Source organism: Haemorhous mexicanus, chromosome 13 (assembly GCF_027477595.1).
Source record: "Haemorhous mexicanus isolate bHaeMex1 chromosome 13, bHaeMex1.pri, whole genome shotgun sequence".
Lineage (NCBI taxonomy): Eukaryota > Metazoa > Chordata > Aves > Passeriformes > Fringillidae > Haemorhous > Haemorhous mexicanus.
This window is the reverse complement of record NC_082353.1, coordinates 14,183,158-14,202,010: the sequence shown is the minus strand read 5'-3', so window position 1 is coordinate 14,202,010 and position 18,853 is coordinate 14,183,158. Positions and strand designations below refer to the sequence as shown.

Below are 18,853 nucleotides of genomic sequence, written 5' to 3'. Positions count from 1 at the left end.
TTGAGCTGTGGGGCACACAGAAAGGTGTGGATTGCAGTGAGCCATCCCACATGGATGGCTTGTGTGAGCACAGCAGTCAAGTGTGGAGGTACCATAGAGGGTTTCACCTCTTTGACTTCAAAACTTGCTCTTCCAGTCTACTGGTGGGGCATATGGTTCCAGTTAATCTTTGACTTCAGAACTTGCTCTTCCAGTCTACTTAGGTGTGTCACTGACCCTGCATCTCCTGCAGAGTCAGCAGAGAGGGCAGGGAGTGAGGTAACTGGATTTGGCCTCTGGAACACCAGTTAGGCCACTCTCTTAAATGCTTGGTCCCAGTCTCTGCTGAACAGACAGTGCCCCTTCAACTGAGCAGCTCAATCTCATCATCTTCCCCCTGCCCCACCCCCCCCCCCCCCCCCCCGAGTATGCTTAACATTCACCTGTGATTCAGGCAGAGGATAAAGCTCTGATCTTCATTTTGAAAAAGAGAACGTTTCTCTAGCAACTGCTCACCATATGCCCTAATTTATCTTCAAGATTAGGGGTGGTCCCCCCTCACACCCCAAAGCACAGGGCATTGTGGTGGAGGGGAAAGTTTTTAGTTAATTAGGATTTTTATATTATTCCTGTCTCGGTAGCTCTTTCCAGAACCTAAATGGTTAAAGTAGAAAATGTTAGTAATTTTGCTGCAAATAAATTGATCAGTATGCAAGACGGTTGTCACCGGCTGAATCATGGTCCACAGTTAAGGTAAACAGATCTGTGATGACATTTTCTGAGCAGAATACCAATGCTGCTACATTTCTTCCCAGAGGTTTCTGACTCTTCTTATATGCGGATAAAATTTCTCTCCAAGAAGGTTTTGTTCACAGGAAAGAAATAGCATCTTTGTAAGAGTCTTCCTGAAAGGTGGGATTTCTTGTATTTTGTGATTTATTTGTAATCGTAATTCTGTCGAGAGCATGGCAAGGAATGTTTTTGCTTTTCTGCATATCCTCTCTGTACAGTAGATGTTTTTGATGTGGAGTCTATTTAAAGTGTCTGGCAATGAAATACAAGTAGAACAGTATTAGCAGAGTTATCAGGAACAATGAAAATGGTTTTTTTTTTAATATTCTTTGAGAGTGAGCTCTGTTTTATAATCTCTGTAGTTAATACATAAAAGCAATGACTAAATATACAGCTAGATTTTTTAGCATTAGTGTTTCTGTGAAATATTTTTGACTACATGATGGCTTCGTATTTTTGTTGGCATATTCTAAAGTAAGAGCTCCGATATAGTTTATTCTTAAATGTCTCTGTGCTAGGCAGAAAATCCCCCTTGCAATTGACTGCAATCAAAACCATTTAGCTGAGATGCATCTAACTCCCGTATGACTTCAGGGTGATGAAAAATACAGTTTCTAAAGAAGTTTTTGAAATCTGCTTTCTGAGAATATTTAAAAGAACATTTTGAAATCACTGCATACGATGCTGTTGATGGGATTGGGAGCATTCATAATTCTGTGTTTAGCCTTAGATCCACATTTACTTGGAGTGATTGACATCTCAGCCATTCGGTGGATTAGTGGCTGGAAATCTGTCACATTTGTATTGATAAAAGTAGAATTTCCTCTTGTTTAGTCAGATGTTGGTGTCTGACTTTAGTCGTGTTTTTTACAGTAGATGCTGAAGGATAAAGGAGCCTTGTGGAGAGCATGCTCAGTGGTACCTGGCACAGAATAGCAAACCTGGAGCTGGTCCTCACAGCTAATGTCAGGGATTCAAAGTCTCTGGGAGTCAGCAGAACCATTTCTCCAGTAGACTTTGGGTTTAAACCTGGCCCTGTCCATGCTGTATTTAGGCAAGGGGAATATAGCTGAAAATAGTGTCATTAACAGGACCTTTTATAAGAGAGATTTAGGAAGTCTTGTCATGCACAGCATTTCCAAGCTCCCCAGCAGGATGCATGGCTGTGGTTTGTGGAGAGGAGCAGAGCAGGGGCCACCATCTCCAGAGCTGAGTGATGCTCCCTGTGAGGACACCTGGCCAAGAGCTGCCCTGCTCTGGGGGATACCTCAGCAAGTCACAAATCTGTGTCAGAGACAAGACAGAGCTGCATCTCACACAGTGGATCTGGGGTGGGGCTCAAGATTTAAAGTTTGGGCTTGAGAGCTGTGTTTTAATAATTCCCTAGCAAAAAAGAGAAGTCCAGGTTCATCCTGGCATGCTGCACTTTTCAGTAATTCTTGCTCTGATTGGGGTTCTCGTGCACTTTCATGGTATCCTTGTGCATCATTTAGCTTGCTCTTTGTGCTTTGCTTTGTGAAGTGCACAACAGCTATTTCTTTTGCAGATCTATGTAAGAGCTTGAGACAAATGTGGATTGTTGGGGGAATAAATCCCTGTATTTTATCCCAGTATTTTAATGTGCATTTGCAGGTTATCTTTTATTTTAGAAATGTCTGTGAATATTTTGGGTCAACCTAAATGCAGCACTGAAGTAAAGTGTAATGTCCAGACTTTGAATGTTCAGCAGTGAAATTAAGTCTGGACAGAAATGGAGGGACTAATTCTGCTTTTACATTGTTCTTGGATTAATGTGGCTCCTCAGGGATCCCCAAGATGAACAGAAATATTAGTGGCAGGATCTGGCCTGCTCCCAGACATGACAGTGATAAGACAAGAGCTGGTAAGTGTTGTCCAGCTGGAGGAATGTTCACTAAAGATTGCCAGTGTTGTGCTGGGTTTTGTTTTAATAACATTTCTGTGTTCTTTGGCAGATCTCTAGGAACTCTGTAACCTCCAAATTAAATACTGCATGCATTTTTCCAGCAAAAAAATTTCTATTTGACACTAAGAAACACCTTTTAAAGATTATAAAGCAATTTGTTCAGAACTCTGCCTTGATGGTTACAGATGATTTTCATGAATGTTCAGCTTGACCTTGTTTCACTTCCTGAGAATTATGTTTGTGCTTTAATTTTGGGTAGAGTAAGCAACACTTGTTTTATTTCCATTGGCAGAAGGGAAGTCCACTCTTTGAAAATTCAATCTCAGAAAGAGAATGCCTTGTTTCCCAACTTGTTGCTGCTGAAACACTTCTGTGAGCAGCAGTGGTAATGTGTATCTGGACATAGGTTTAGATAAGCCTGAAAACATGATCTTTATGATTGTTGACTCAGCATGTCTTTTTTGTTGTTTTTGTTTGGTTGGTTTTTATAGATATCTGTAACCAACTTGATGCTGTAGGTCTGGGCTTCCATACTAATTTATGCTCCATCAGAGTGACTGGGACTGCCCTAAATTTATGTGACTAAAGAATTGTGAGCTACTCATAAGATTTTCTTACGTTATTTTTTTCTTTTGGTCTGTGTCTGATGCATGCTCCTTTTTTTTTGTTTTGTTTGTGCTAATAGGCTCCTTGGAATGCTTCTCTACCACAGTATTTCTATCTGAGACTCCAGTTTGAGTGCCATTTTTTCTTCTCTCTCTTGTTTTTTTTCCAGAGCAAACATAGGTAATTTCACAGATGTTTAGTCAGAGAAGCAGCTGATTGTTCCATCAGATTTTGCTTTTGGCTCTGCATTCCCAGGTTGGCCCTTGTTTTTGAAATAACAAGTCAACGTTTTTACTTTTCTCACCAGGCATATTTTATAAATGTAAAAATATCATCAAGATCTGCTTCTTTTTTATATTCTCATGTATGAATAGAGCTGAAAGTAATTTGAGAAGCACTTCAGATCCATTTCTACTTCTATCCATATGTCCTTGCAGCCTTCAGCTCTTGTGAGTTAAGTTCTTACAGCCACGATCTATTGTTTACGTTTCTGCACAGCCATCAAACTTAGACCTGGCTGCAGCTGAGCACTGAGATCACTTTGTCATCTGTGTCCCTGGAGTCCTCCTCTAGTGCTCTGGTGACACTGTTGGTACCCCAAGGCAGTGTGTGAGGAGCTCCACTGCTGCCCTGCCTGGGTCAGGTTCAGAGTGTTCCGTGTTCCATGGTGCTGTTCCCTTGGAGTTGCTTTCTTTGCTGTGTGGCTTGAAAGAAACCAAAGCCTCTTGGTTTCTCCATCAGCAGAACTCTAAATTCTGTTGTTTCAGGAGGGAGAGGCTGGAAAGCTGACTGCTTTTCTCAGCAGTGTATGTGCACCTCAAGCCCCTCATGAGAGCTGCAACAGCTCACACCATTTGTGATGTGTCTGACATGGGAAGCTCAGAAAAGGAAGGGTAAATTGGATGTCCTACACACTGATACACGTGCAGATGTGTCTGCAGAACTTCACCACACTCCTGCAGAATGGAAAATCTTGTGATTTGAAGGGCCTGAGAGGGCCTGAGCCTTTCCTCCCTCTTAGCTGAGCTTTCATGTGTCTGAATGTCAATGCATCCCCTGATGAATTTTTTTTTTTTCTTCTTGTGCTCATGTCTTGGAAATGGAAATTTTTTAAGACCTCCTTCTAGAGTACGATGAGCTTGGTTTCATTCTCCCAGGACTGTGAAGACACATCTGAAGGAAGGCTGATTTGTCTAAGAGGTTACTTTCTGTATTGCACTGTCTTTGATGTGCAATTCTGTAGAATCAAGATATCTACACAGTAATTCTTTAGCTTATACCAAGATAGACACATGATCTGTTTGTTGTAAAATGTATTCTTTCATGTGTTTTTGGACACTGACATAACCTCTGGTTTGGCCATTCCTTTTACCTTTTTTCCCCTCTTTATAAAAAGTACACAGTTCTGTTTGTCCTTCCTACTTGAATCTTGATAGCTGCCCTTGCCTCTTATATTTTCATACATGTAAGGCTAAAAATAAGTGCAGAAAAACATCTGCCTATTCACAACCCCCTAAACTGGACAATGATCAAAACTATCTGTCTAGGTGTCCATGGCTTGTCAGGGGTGAGAGCAAGGGCTCTACAGAAAGAGGTTTGCTCAGCCTGTTTTAGATGCACCTCTAAGCATGGAATGCATAAAGGAGAGCAGGGCGGCTTTGTTTCCTTTTGTTGGTGAGCTGTAAAGTTAACTTAAACAATTAGTTTTGGCTTTTGGATGCAACCCTTGGTGTGTTTTTTCATCATCTTGGGTTTAGATTGAGGAAAATGAGGTCACAAGAGTTTCTCATCACAGTCCATTGTTCTTACTCTTAAAATATTGCTCAGAGATCATCTGAAATTGTCTTACTACTTTAAAAAAATCTGAGCTCCTTGATGATCTATACTGAAATGTGTTTCTGAGTGACAGGGACACTTTGCAGGTAGATTTATTATGGTTTTTACCATCTGCTTTAATAAATGAGTGAGCCGAGTATTTCAGAATGCCCTTCGCTTCTACCTGCAAGAGATGAGTTTGAATGTTCTGAGTGAATTATGGGCGTTAGACAGCTAAGGGTACTTACTCTGGAAATAGTGATTTACCAGTTGTTTGCATGCTGATGCTTTTATTTGTCTGGAAGTATGCTAATGTGCATAAATGTTGTGTTTCCACATAGCTGCAGCTTTAGCCACTGTGGAACTTTCTATGGTGTGGGGGCATAGGCAGCAGTCTCATTGTTTGGCCTTGAAGACTTTGTTAAAAAATATTGGATTGCTCTGTTGCTTTTTAGTTGAAAAGGAGTTAATAAAACTAAATGTACTAGAAGAAATCCATGAAATCAGTGAACAGATAAAATGTTATTATTTGAAATGCATAATGTTGTATAATGGATGTGTATAAAGTGTGGCAGAGATGGAAGTGCTCTCCAGACATAATGAAAGAACATGGATTCCTGTTTCCATAATTGAAGTTATTTCATACTTATCTGTTGGGGAAAAAATAGGAGAATTTTTTAAACAGATTTGCTTTCCATTAGTAATTATATTTAGCTGTAGCTCCAGATACCTTGCCAATTTTTTTTTTTTTAAGTTGGAAGGAAGATGCATTTTCTTTCAAGATAATTAAATGTTTTGACTGTAGATTTTTCCTCCAGAGTGAACAAAGTATATGTGCATTAGAAAAAAAGTTTTAATTGCTCATATAGTTTATAAGAGTTATACAGAGGAAAAACATTCTTAATCCCATGCTTAATAATGGGATGGAAGGAAAGGGTATAAGTGTGTTATATTCCACTTTTCTTTTTTGAGGTGTAATGAACTGTTATTAATAGACTTTAGAAGTACTTGCCATTAGCAGTCTGAAAAACTTTGCATAAGGTGAGCTTTTGCAGTTTCTCACATCAGAGTTTTGAGGATTGATTAAACCTGTGGCTATTCCTCGAGCCCTGGCAGAGGGATGAATATCAGCCTGGATTTTGGGCTCAGTTCTGCTCTGCAAGACACCACACAGAAATGCAGGAAGTCTTTGAACTCTTCCAACTTCAGTCTGGCCCTCTGAATGCCTCCAGAATATAAATAATAAAAACCAGGATCACCTGATAATTCATCTCTGCTCTCAACTCTTGGCCTCTCTGGCAAACTGAGTGTTTGAACTTTTATTTTTTTTGGTCCCCTGGTACCATGATCCACAGCTTCATTTTCCTTAGATATTCAGCTCTGCATTTCTGTACAAGGCACTTGTTGTAGAAGATTGTTGGCCTTCCTCTGACAGCCTCTTTGAGACTTAAAATGAGAACCATTAGGTCAGTGGAATTACAGAGATACCTACCTGCAATTCTCTCTGTCTCCCAGGTACCATAATGTCTGTTGACCTAGCTGGGCTTTTTGTAAAGGATCTGTGAATCTGCTGGGTTTTAGTAGGAGAGCTTTACTTTTCCTTAGAAATAAAAAGGAAAGCTTTCTCTGTTTATTTTGGGAAGGGCCTGTCTCTAATGTTATCAGCAGAGGTTTCTTGTTGAAGGTAATGGATTAAGGGATTTCCCCCCCCTCTTCCCCTACCTGTGCCTTACAGAAATGGCATCAGATATTCCTGGCTCGGTGGCCCTGCCAGTGGCTCCCATGGCGAGTGGACAAGTGAGGATGGCAGGATCCATGCCTTCCAGAGGAGGAAAGCGTCGCTCTGGGTAAGCCATCTCCTTTTTTTCAGGTCTGAAACTGGAAATTACTTGGATTAGAAAACTCAAAATGTACCTGAATACATGTGTGTGTTTATTATGTAATGTTATATTTATGTAAGCTGCATTATGACATTAGTCAGTGATGTTTTGTTTTTGTCTTCAATGCATCTGTTCTTCCTGCAAGATCAAACTTGCTGATAAGCATATGGCTTGTTGTTTGGCTTGTTTCAAAAGATTTTCAGGTTTGGCAAAGCATCCAGAAAGGAGTTTGGATCCTGTGGCTGTTGCAGATATAATGAATGCGTATTGTCTATATCTGTTTAATCTCACAGTGATTTATCAAGTGAAAAAAGGTAGCAAGATTGCACATGAAGACTTACTTAACTTCATCTGAAGGTTACACTTGGAAGCTCTTAAAGAGAGGCCTGTTAAAGATGTTTTCTTTATAGTTCCAGGTACAGAAATAGCATGAGATCTCACTCTTCAGAGATTGTGGACAGCGGTATTCTAGGTCTCACTGGAAGCAGCACAGTCTTCTTCTGGGAGCAGGGCCTGAGTCAAATCCAGCCCTTACACAAGCTTGAGGGCTCTGCTAAAGAAGGTTTTATCTAGCATCAGAGGCTGATGTGGTGTCGGGGTAGTTGCCCACATCAGATTGCTGTGTGGCAACTCATGGTAGCTCTCTGTGTTGGAAGAAAAGTGTAGGAAGAGCTTGAGAAGAACAGAAAACTACTCTCTAGTGTTAACTACTCCCTCCTGTTTTTATCAAAGGTTGGTCACAAATAGTAATGGTTTTTGGATGATGCTTTCTCAGAGATAACTGATCTGAGAGTCTCTTCAAAAGGGATTGATTAGTCTTATGTTTAGTCCTAAATCAGGCAGTGGTGGGGCTTCACAGGATCAGCAGTGTGAGTGAAATCTTCACTGGCAAACGCCTAAGGAGGACATTATTCCTTGCAAGAGCTGCTCTAGGGATTGTTCACCAAGGTATGTTGCCAGTTCTGTGTGCCTGCTCCAGTTACAGTGCTGGAGTCTCAATCTTGGAGTGAATTAGCAAAGGGGAGGGTTGACCTTGCCTCAAATACGGAGTGAGGTTGGTGTGATGTGAACACTCTGGATGGTTGTTCTGGGGGATGTTCCTTTGGACAGAACAGTTCGAATATCTCCCCCCACTGAGTGCCCTTCTTATGCTGAGCTAACTGTATGAAATTGGTTTGAGAAACTCCTAAAATCTCTTTGACAGGCATCACATTTTTATTTTCAAGCTGCTCAATGAGAAAACCTTTTAAAACTTGCACTCAAAAGAAAATACAAAGCATTAACATCTTTTCATTGCTACCTAACATAGATAAGGTTTTGTACTTGAGTTGCAGGATATTTGATCTCTTTTTTGATCATAAACCATGTCAGCTCTGAATATTAGTTTGCAATTTACTGTTGCCAAGGTTTGATGCTGCTGACTGTGAAATATTCTGATATTAAATACTGATTTGATATTAATTGAAATGCTTTTAACTGTTGCATTTTAAGTATTGTCATCTATTTATGAGAAGGTGAGGGGAGGGCGGGAGGAACATAAAATCAAATTATTTTAAATGTCTTTAACATGTTAATTCAGTGAGTAAACTAGTATAGATTCACTTTTATACCTGGATCGTGTTATTTAATCTGTGCACCATAGCTCTGAACTAATTGCCTTTCTCCAAGCCTGAGCTGGGAGTGCTTTCTTTTAATTATTTTTATTTTTTTTTTAATGTTTGCTCCGTGTGTATTCAGACCTTGAGGGAAAGAATGCCTGCTGTGTCTAATTCCTCTCAGCTTCTCTTTGAACAAAGTTGCAACTAACACTTGGTCCTTTCACTGCTGTTCTGGTGATACATCTTTGTACACCTCAGTCCTTGGGCATTTTGGGAGTGTTCTGTGTCAAACAGAAAGGAGTGGAGCTAGCATACACAGCCAGCTTTCCCAGTTTTGGTTATCTCTGAAAATTGTTTCTTTTATCATAATTGCTGAGGCAAGCTGGCAGAATGATTGCTGTGTGGGCTTGAATGTAGATCAGTTTAAACTCATTGGCTGTCCAGAAAGTGTTTCTGCCATGTCGGCATTTGGCTTCATTGACAGCTTGGAAAAATATTGTTCCTTTTTATAAATGATACCAACTACTTCATAGAAAAAGTGACAGTGTAAGATAATGCACTGCAGTGGTCAATGAGTATCTTAGATTAAGGCACCCTCAGTTCTTTATTTAATGTTGTTTTAATTCAGGCTTCACTGTATTAGAGGATAAGGGGCTCTTTCACCTTCCTGGGCTGTGTGTACTTGGGCAGGGAGGGTTGGAGTTTTTTGGATGAGCTGGTTTCAGTTGCATTGGTTTTGTTTTGATTCATGGTGTACTCTTGCCTTTTCTCTGAATCAGAACTATCAAATACTGGGGAAAACAGACCTCATTCCACCATTCTACCCCTCAATACTGTGCTCAATAAAAGGCTGTAATACGGATCCCCATTTGCTTCTCATCTGCATTTGCTCCTCACCATTCCTGCCTGCCCTCTTCCTACGCTGTGTAATCATGGCAAGCATCTTTTGACATTTCTTGGGAATTTTACATAGTAATTTCGTTGCAGTGTTGAAATCCTCTTGCGTGTCAGTTTTTTTAACCTGTGCGGGTCCATCTTGTTGGAGGCATTTTGGTTTGTAGGTTTGTTTTTGTTTTTGTTTTTTTTTTTTAATTACTCTAATTGAGAGTAATTAATTTTTTAAAGTATTTTTATTACTGTATTTATGGTAGCCACACATCTTCTAAGGAAAATACATTTTAATAAGTACCTCATGCGTCAGGCCTTTTCAGGATTGATGTGAACAGTATGAAAGAGGAAAACAAGATTTACGCTGTCTCTTCAAAACAAAAGAGCATACTGCAGCCCTTTTTTAAAGCCTCTTTTTAATGGGAATTTTAAATGAAGATAAAAGATAGTCTTTCTGAATCTTCTGAAATGATGTCATTTGTCTTCTGGGAGGCTGCTTCTACTGTTTTGCTAATGTGCAGTATATTCTATCTAAACAGAAGATCTTATCTGTCAGGGTATGAGGAGGTTGATGGAATATTATTTTTACGTGTTCTGCTGTGTTCTACTAAAGGTTACAACTGATTCACTGCCTTTCCTTCTGCCTTGCTGTAAAGCACAGTGGATCAGGCAGGACACTGAAATCCATTACTTTATATCTGAGGGGGTTTTTTTAATGTTTCAAAGAGTTTTTTGCACAGTGAAATTAGGAAATGTGTTAATAACAAAGATGGAACAGAGATACAATTGCTGTTGCATTTTTTTAAAGTATTGATATTTTAAATGAAATTTATGTTCAATTTCTAGATGAAATAAAGGGTTTGGGTAGTTTAACAAAGCAAAGGTATTATTTAAAGACTTTGGTGCAGGCTGATGTTATACCCTATGTGTTCAGATTCTGCTGTGGTGAGCCCACTGTAAATGTGGGAGGTGTTACCTGAGGATATTAACTCATCAAGAATCTCCTGAAGGAAGGAGCTGATATCCAACCATCTAAATAAATAGGTGTGTTAGTTGCCCTCACTCCCTCAGAGGTGGTGATACAGTGCAGGCAGCAGGATCAAGCCTTAAACTGTTACCATCATCTCTAATTCCCTGCATTGTATTCCACTAATAATAAACTAGATTAAATGCAGTACAGCTAATATTTGATTTTTGGGGAAAACCCATCCCTTAGCACTCAGCTGGAGTATTTGTCTGGAAGCTAAATAAATCACAGAATTGTATCCACCAAGGCATGTGATCTCAGTGTACTGCAGAGGAAGGAAAAGAGTAACAAAAGTAATCTGTCCCAGATTAAAGCAGTGTCTCTCAAAATCCCTGAAGAAAAGGCTTTCCCCCACAGGTGTATAATTTTTTTTCTGCAGCCCTTTTCCTCTAGTTTGAAACTGGGTGTTTCTCTCAGGTGTGTTTCAGCTGCCAGTGAAACCCAGGTAAGGGTGTGATGCTTTTGTAAGTGGCTTCAGGTGGAGCCATCCCAGTGCTGCCCTCCACTTTGAAACAAGCAGCTCTCCGTAACATTGACTTGTGCATTTTCAGTGCAGGTAGAAACATTCCAATTCCTGTAAATGGGAAGGTTTTTCTGGAATGCCACATTATTGCATGTGGGGAGGAAGCAGGTAGGTGAGAGGAGACCCTGGCCTATAGCACATGTGTAAATGGTACATTTCTGGGAGTGCTGCAGGTGAATCAAGGGGGGTTCAGGCTGCGATGCCAGCCCTGAAGGGGTGCCACGTTTGGGGTGCCAGCAGCAGCTGGCTCCTGGCTTGGCTGCAGCCCTGTGGCAGAGCTGAGGCCAGTGGCCACTGGGGGTCGGTGCTGTTCTGCATGAGGCAGCTGAGGGATCACGGACCTTGGAAACTGATTTGGTGCTAATTAGGTGAGCAAAGATCTCATTTATGGTGAAAACGATGATTGCATCAAAGCTAAGCAAGTTAAATACACAGCTTTTCTTAAAACTCTTTGGGGAAAATGGTTTTCTCTTTGCTTCCTCCAGAAATGAATAATCACTGTTACCATCTGGAAAATATTATTGTAACTTTTCTAGTGCCATGTCCAATTCCTGTGCTGACTTGCTGCCCTCATTCCAATTGTACAGAGGTTGCTGTGACTCAGACACGTCTTTTATGGGCCAGTCTGTCTTGGTTGTCAGAATTTAAGAAGGAAGAATTTAGGAGAGCAGTGCCTGACTGGCACTTCTCTATGCTGATGTAGTTTTAGAGACTGTTTTTGCATCTTTTTTCCCACACTGTGGGCTTACAAATCTCAATTTGTCATTGGTAGGAGTCGTTTTAATACTGAGATAAATATCATTGTCACTTTGAAGGGTTTTTGCCCTTAATAGGAGCTATACCTGTTAGTATGAACAGTATTAGAGACATGGAATCTGTAGTTCTGTGAAGTTTTACTACACTGGAACTCTGGAAAGCTTAGAGTGCTAAAGAAATCTGAGAAAATGTTTGCAAAACAAAACTATAATTTCCTGTCTACACAAATTAAGAGTGATTGATCAAGGTCTGTATACTATGCTAACATATTTTTTATTAAAATAAATAAACTAATATCATTGTTTATGATAGTTTTATATCAGCTTGACTGTCTACTATAGTGGCAGAGTTACATCCTTATATTTGGGGATATAAATATTTATCCACCTCTTTTTAGAGGTATAGAAATGTCTAAAATGCTTTGTAAATTATATTATTGTATAACTGTAGTGATAATATCTATGATACACTCACACTGCCTAATACAGGGATCTAATTTAGATGTCTAAATTAGGAAGATAATCTTCCTAGTCTGTCTGTGTAAGAAGTGAAGAAAGAGGTTTCTGCTTTTTGTGGTTCCCTGGAGGAGCCAAACTGGCAGGCTGGGATTTGGCCCAAGGAAGAGCTCATCTCTTCCACAGCCCTGAGAAGGTCTGGGACATAAATCAGCTGATGAGCTGCTCCTAGGTCTGGAGGGGATGAGCAAGACTGGAATCCTCAGTCCTTAACACAAATCTAGCAGCACTGAGAACAGCTGGCTTGAATGCTCATGCCACCATTGCCAACGCCTTGATTGCTGATTTGGAAATCTTGCTTTTACAGAATGGACTTTGATGATGAAGATGGGGAAGGGCCCAGCAAATTTTCAAGGTGAGCATTTACAAAAGAGTTGACCAAATCCATGATTTCTTTCAGTGGGGAAAGACAGCTGTCTCATTACTGATGTTTGAAAATCAGGATAAATACAGGTGAAGAACTTGCCAACAACTTGACCCAAATATTAGTTACTCTTTTTATCAGCTCCCTCTGCAAATTAGGCATTCTGGCAGAAACCTGCCTAATGTAGTTACTGGCTTATAAAGCTGACAGCCTGTGTGTCACAATTTCACTCTGCAGCTATATCAAATGAGAAAACTTGTGATTTTTAGCTTATTATTTCAACTGCTGTAGATGGACTTCAGTTATTTGACATTGCTGAAGTTGTCTTTTGGCCACTGAAAATGAAATTTCATTTCTAATTTATTTCAGATGTTAATTGCTTGTTAAGACAATTTGACAGATCATAGAGGTGGATTGTTTTTTTAAACTGAGTGAGCTTTACATTATGTACCATTAGGAGTAACTGAATAGTAAAAATTGACAAAAAAATGTTAATTAACATGGAATAATCAAAGCTAGAAACAAATAGTAAAGCCTCATTGCCATTTTTTCACATTTCCTTTTTTTTCCTGGTCACACTGTTTGCAGTTTTTCATTAGAAACCAAGCAGCTGCAGTGAGGGGTGCAGGTACTTTGAGGCCTGTGGGTAACTGCTGATTATCCAGATTGTAATTGCAGCTCTGTAGCAGCAGCCACGTTGAAGCACAGCTGTCACTGCAGGCTTTAACAGGGTCATTCCAGTCTGAAAGAGAAAAGTGTGCTGAAGATCCATTATGACAACATATCATCATTTACTGGACAAGACCAGCTCTTGTTTGGTTGATGTCATTTACAGAACCAGTCCCTGGTATTAGAACTGGTGATTTGAGGGCTTGGTCCTAATATTTGCTAGAAGACACATGTTAAGGGAACAAGATTTATGAGGAATAGGACCTCATCTTGCACAAGCATCAGGGTTTCTGGGCACACTGATCCATGTGTTGGTCCTTCCCTATTCTGGTTTTGGCCCTTCAAAATTTGGTGGTGGGTTGAGCCAATAATTCCATTGCTCTTAATGGAGATGTAGACTCAGTTGATTTTAGGTGTCAGATCAAAATCTGATATTTAGGTCTTGAGTGCTGTATAGACCCCAGATTGTTCTGTTTTTAGAGAGCACAGAAAAACCATGCCGAGACACCCAGGGCTACGTTCAGACACCCTCTTCTAGTTGTTCCCTTCTCCAGATTACTCACATGACTTACTCCTAGCTTGTTTCAGTCAAAATTATTTAGTTTTCAAAGAGCTGCTGTTTAAATGTTGAAGCTAACCAAGCTGGCTTTGAGTGAAGTGCCTGAAGGAGCACGTGTGCAGAGGTCAGCTGGGAGACTGGAAGGGGAAAATCAGTAGTTGGAGGCAATAACATCTTCAGTTATTGCAGAGAAGGATGAGTAGCCAAGGGCCAGGCTGGTGGGAGCACAGGAGTAGTGGTGTTAGCACAGTGCTCCCTGGCAGGTGACACACTCTGCTTCTCAGGGCTTCCAGCTCAGCTCAGGTATCCCTGCATGACACCTTGTCTCACACAGAGCCTGTGCATGTGCTTCCCCTGTAATGTGCCCATTCCTCATTCAGTTGGTCTTTTTGCTGAAAATTACCCAGTCTCAATCTGTTCTCTGGGCAGGGTCAAGGGGAATAAAGTGGTGTTGGCACTTGAATGTTCTGAGGGTGCTGGTGTTGAGCACAGCATAAAGAAATACAGCTCAAGATTTGCTTAAGCTTTGTCTTCACTGTTTGAATGAGGAACTGGCATAGGTGGATTCCTTAAAATTAGTTTTAATTCATTTCAGACAGAAATACAGTTAAATTTCATTATTGATTTGTTAGAAGAGGAAAGCATGCTTATTTAGGCTGTATTACTTTTTTAGCTAATACATGGGACCTTCATAGGCTGTCTGTTGTAACAAATTATATCCTTTTGGAAAGGTGTAATTCTAATACGAAATCTCATTTAACTGTTTTAAGCAGTTATAGTCTTCACTTCTAGAAAAGCCATTACCTTACTTTTGTGTTTTCCAAAACATACATTTTGTGGTTTGGAACTAGCAGTTTTGTTTCAAACAAATGAGTCTTTCCATAACTATGCTAGCAAAATCCAATTTCCAATGATGGGTGCGTTTTTTAGGACAGAGAAAGAGGAGCAGCATGTCATTTTTTACTGAAATGTCACATTGCTGCCTGCCTTTGGGACAATGCTTCAGAAACAGTGAAGGTTTAGTCCCACGGGACAAAAGTCCCATTGGTCTGGGTTTCCTCCATAAAGGTGCTGCTCAAACACCACACATTCCTGCCTGGACATCCAACTTCTGTTGATTTGAGCAGGAATGAGGTACCTGTTTACTTCTAGGGAATTAAGCCAGTTTAAATTTCACTTCTGTTTACCCAGCAGTTTCACCTGCCTGCCTGCCTTTTGCCAGCCTCCACGACAGTCAGTGCAGTGTCTGTGCCTACAGAAGTTTTTCCTGAAGGCTCCCTTACATAAGGCATTGCCCTTCAGCCGTGTCTCTGCCCTCCTGTGTTATCTGTAGACCATCAGTGCCCTCTGCTGAATGGAGGGAGCTGTGGTTGCAAGCTGGAACAGATACAGCCCATTCACTTCCAGCACAGCAATGAATATTTCATGGCCTGCTGTGGATAAAAGCTCACTGGTGTTTTCTGTACTGGTGCTGCTTGTTAAGTTTCCCAAGAAATCAGTGTATGTCAAAGTGTTTGCTTAAATCCACTGAAATGTCTCTTCTGCTTTTTTAAATATACAAATGAAGTTTCTGGATTGGCATGGCTTGGATCAGGCTCTGTGTTTTCTTTGCTGTATCTATCATTCTCATTCCCTTGTTTTTCTTGCTGTTATTTGTAATGGTTTGCAGTTGTGAAGTTTTTTTGCTTTCTGCTGTGTGTTGGCTATCATGCAATGCATAACCCCTGTTGATTGATGTACTATCTTTTGTTTCTAGGTATGATGGTGATCAAATCACTGGTGATAAGGAAAAGTTTGCAAGGTAGGCGTGTCCTGTAGAGCTCTTCTGCTGAGAGAAAAGAGGGGGATGTTCGTGTCCAAAAAATCTCAGTACGTGTGCCTTAGCTTAGAGGGATGGCTATTCTCTTGTAGGTGGGATGGTGATCAAAGTAGTGCTGACATAGAAGGGAAAGGGGGGAAAAAGAAGTGAAATATGGTTTGTCCCCATTTTTCTTTTGTATGATGCTGTTCATACTGATCTTTTGGCTGTTCCAAAACTGCTTGAAGTCAGAACTACAAACCCATAGTGGTTTTGGATTGGCTCCCATGTATCCAGAAATTTAATGTCCCTTCGGAATTTCTGTATAAAAACAAAGTTAGAAATGACAGAATTAGGACATCATTCTTTACAAGTTTGTGAATGCCAGGGTTCCTAGGACACACACTTTGGAAGAGCAGCACAGCCCCTCTTTTTCTTTTAAGGCTTTAAATTTGAACTAATTTCAGGAAATTTTTGGGGTATTGTCTGCTTGAACATTTCCACAGCCAGTAGATTAACTTCTAACTTTTTAAGATCATAAATGAAATGAACTATTGGGATACTCCTTTTCTCTCAGGAGGTTTTACAGTCTCTTTGTTTAGTCTCTATAGTGGTTGTTGTCCAGAAGTACTAAAATACTTGAGTGGTAGACAATGTATTATGTACTTATAAGTGTGAAATGTATGTTGAATCTGTCTGTTCTTTGTCTCTCTCTCTTTCTTAACCACCGCTTCTGTGAAAATGCTGAACTTAGAGCAAGCTTTCATCATGTAAAAATGCTTTTATCTTCCCTGTGTCCATATTTTATCTGCATGTGCCAGCTGGCATGTACACATGTGTGCTCTGTGTACATGTGCACTGTCACACCAGCTGTGTGTATGACCCAGCTCCCCCTGTTCCCTCCTACATCTGTGCAGACCCACACAAGGGCTGTTCCTCAGCCAGCTGAAATGAAAGGTTCACTATTACAGTGTCCTGGACAGTGACCTCAGGCAAGGCTTGGTTGTAATTTACTGAGCAGCCATGGGCTGTCATAGCTGGATTTTCTGCATATCACACAGTAAGCATAGGAGTAATAATTCTGCATGTAGCCCTAACAAGTGTTGTTTCTGCAGACCGTGCCTCATGCATGTAACACCTGTATGTGCAGGGGCAGGATACCCAAAGCAGGGCAAGCCCTTGCATTCCTTTATTTCAGGAAGCAGTATACAATTCTTTCCTGCATTTTAAGAAAAGGCTTAATTTGTAAAGTATCCCAAAAGTGTGCCAAGCCTAGCTTCTGCCTTCATGGTCATTCTTCATAGCAGCCAGTTCCAAAGAATGTTGCAGTTTCTTTTAATGTTGTGTTATCACATCAGTCAATGCTGGTGGACTCTCCAAGTGATCACTTCTCACATCTTGTTGGATCAGCCAGCGATCCCACAAGACAATGCCATGCACAGCTCATTGAAATCAGTGGAAGATGCTGCTTTGACAACTGAAGCATCATCTACCTGTCGTGTACTTGTATTTAGCTGCCACCTGACAGGTACAGTATGAGAAGAATAAGTGCTGGGCACTGAAGCATTCTAGGTCCACTTGGACCATTTCAGATGTATATATTGGTGTGATTCCTTAATGCTGATCAAGCAATGGTGATTTCCAGAATGGGAAAACTGAGATGTTTATTTCTGAAAGATTCTGGTGGGTGTCCATTTTGGGATTTCTCAAATTTGACTCACCACCTCAGCCATATGATTCCTCTAAAGGATGAGAACATTGCAGCCTAGCCCAACTTGGGGCAGCATCAAGTACTGTCATTGTTGCTTCCCTGCTGTGCTAAATTGTCCCTGAACATAAATTCTGGTCTATGTCTGACAAGCCAGATGTTTACTTGCTGTCTTTCGTATTTATTTTATTTATTTATTTATTGGGATTTCTTTTTTTTTTTTTTTTTTTGGTATGTACTGTTATCCCAAATATGGTCCCAGTGCTACAGTGTGATCCTGCAGGCATGTAGTGACTCCCTGCAGGGATGTGGGGTGTTCCAAACAGCATTGTTTGGGATCTGTGTTGTCACTGAGTGGGCTTTTTTCATAAGTCAGTGCTGACATTTGCTGCTGACCTGATCCATTTGTTAGTGAGAGGTTTCCTCTAAAGGACACCTTTTATGAGAGGCTGAGAGATGCATCACAGCAAATCTGGGAGTTTGACTGGAGTTGGCAGATGTTAGCTCCTCACATATTTCTACTTCATTTTTGTCCTTAAACCAAAGGAGATTAAACTGGTTAAGAGATTAAGGGCACAAGCCAATAAATAGAAATACAGGTTCTTTTCACAGCTATGGGCAAATCATATTTATCTGTCTGTGGCCTGGATTTTCTCTCTGTAAATGGAGGGATAACAGTGGTTGGCTTTGTAAAGCACTTTGCTCTCCTGGAGTGCAAACAGCAAAACGAGTGCGAAGCATTATGATTCATTACCTCCAGTTGAGATTCTTACACTGCTCACGTCTCTTTCCTGTTGCTTTGGTGTTTCTTTAAATGCTCAGGGAGAATCACAGTGAGATTGAGAGGCGCAGGAGGAATAAGATGACCCAGTACATCACCGAGCTGTCGGACATGGTGCCCACGTGCAGCGCCCTGGCTCGCAAGCCCGACAAGCTGACCATCCTTCGCATGGCTGTTTCCCACATGAAATCCATGAGGGGCACTGGAAACAAATCTACTGATGGAGCTTACAAGCCTTCCTTTCTTACAGAACAGGTAGAATTTACAAAAATGTTGGTTTTCCCTGGTTTTTTTGGTGTTAAAAGGTGTGAGGAAATGCTGAGAGGAATAGAGCCTTAGCTTGATCCTTTGCTGTAGTGTAGCAGCTGGTGCCAGTTACATATCCAAGGTGTGAATACAGACAGTTTTTTGTGACTGTTTGGACTTGATCTTAACACTATGACAGATCTTTCTTTTTGGAGAAGCAAATTGGCATTCTTACCATTGAGATCTGTCCATCTGAAAAACAAGTCACTCACTGCCTCACAGAAAGGAATTTTCACCTCTGGATCTGGATTCTTCCAATCCTAACAGAGATTCTCTAAAATAAGTAAAAATGAGTCTGGAAAGACCTGCCTCTCTCTCTGGGGATTAGAGGAAGGTTGAAAACATCATTTAGTCTTAATGCTGGC

The 18,853-nt window shown here is 40.6% G+C and overlaps 1 protein-coding gene across 3 annotated transcripts in view; it reads left to right on the top strand.

Annotated features, from left to right (window-relative positions):
• ARNT2 (aryl hydrocarbon receptor nuclear translocator 2) overlaps positions 1-18,853 on the top strand; it is a 101,003-nt gene that overhangs the window by 22,234 nt on the left and 59,916 nt on the right. For 2 of the 3 annotated variants that reach the window (XM_059858507.1, XM_059858506.1), the window contains exons 2-5: positions 6,852-6,963; positions 12,611-12,658; positions 15,652-15,696; positions 18,224-18,437. In XM_059858507.1, coding sequence (XP_059714490.1) covers positions 6,854-6,963; positions 12,611-12,658; positions 15,652-15,696; positions 18,224-18,437 — 417 coding nt within the window. In that variant the 5' untranslated portion in view covers positions 6,852-6,853. The remainder of the gene's footprint in view (positions 1-6,851; positions 6,964-12,610; positions 12,659-15,651; positions 15,697-18,223; positions 18,438-18,853) is intronic. The other variant, XM_059858508.1, reaches the window with a different exon arrangement.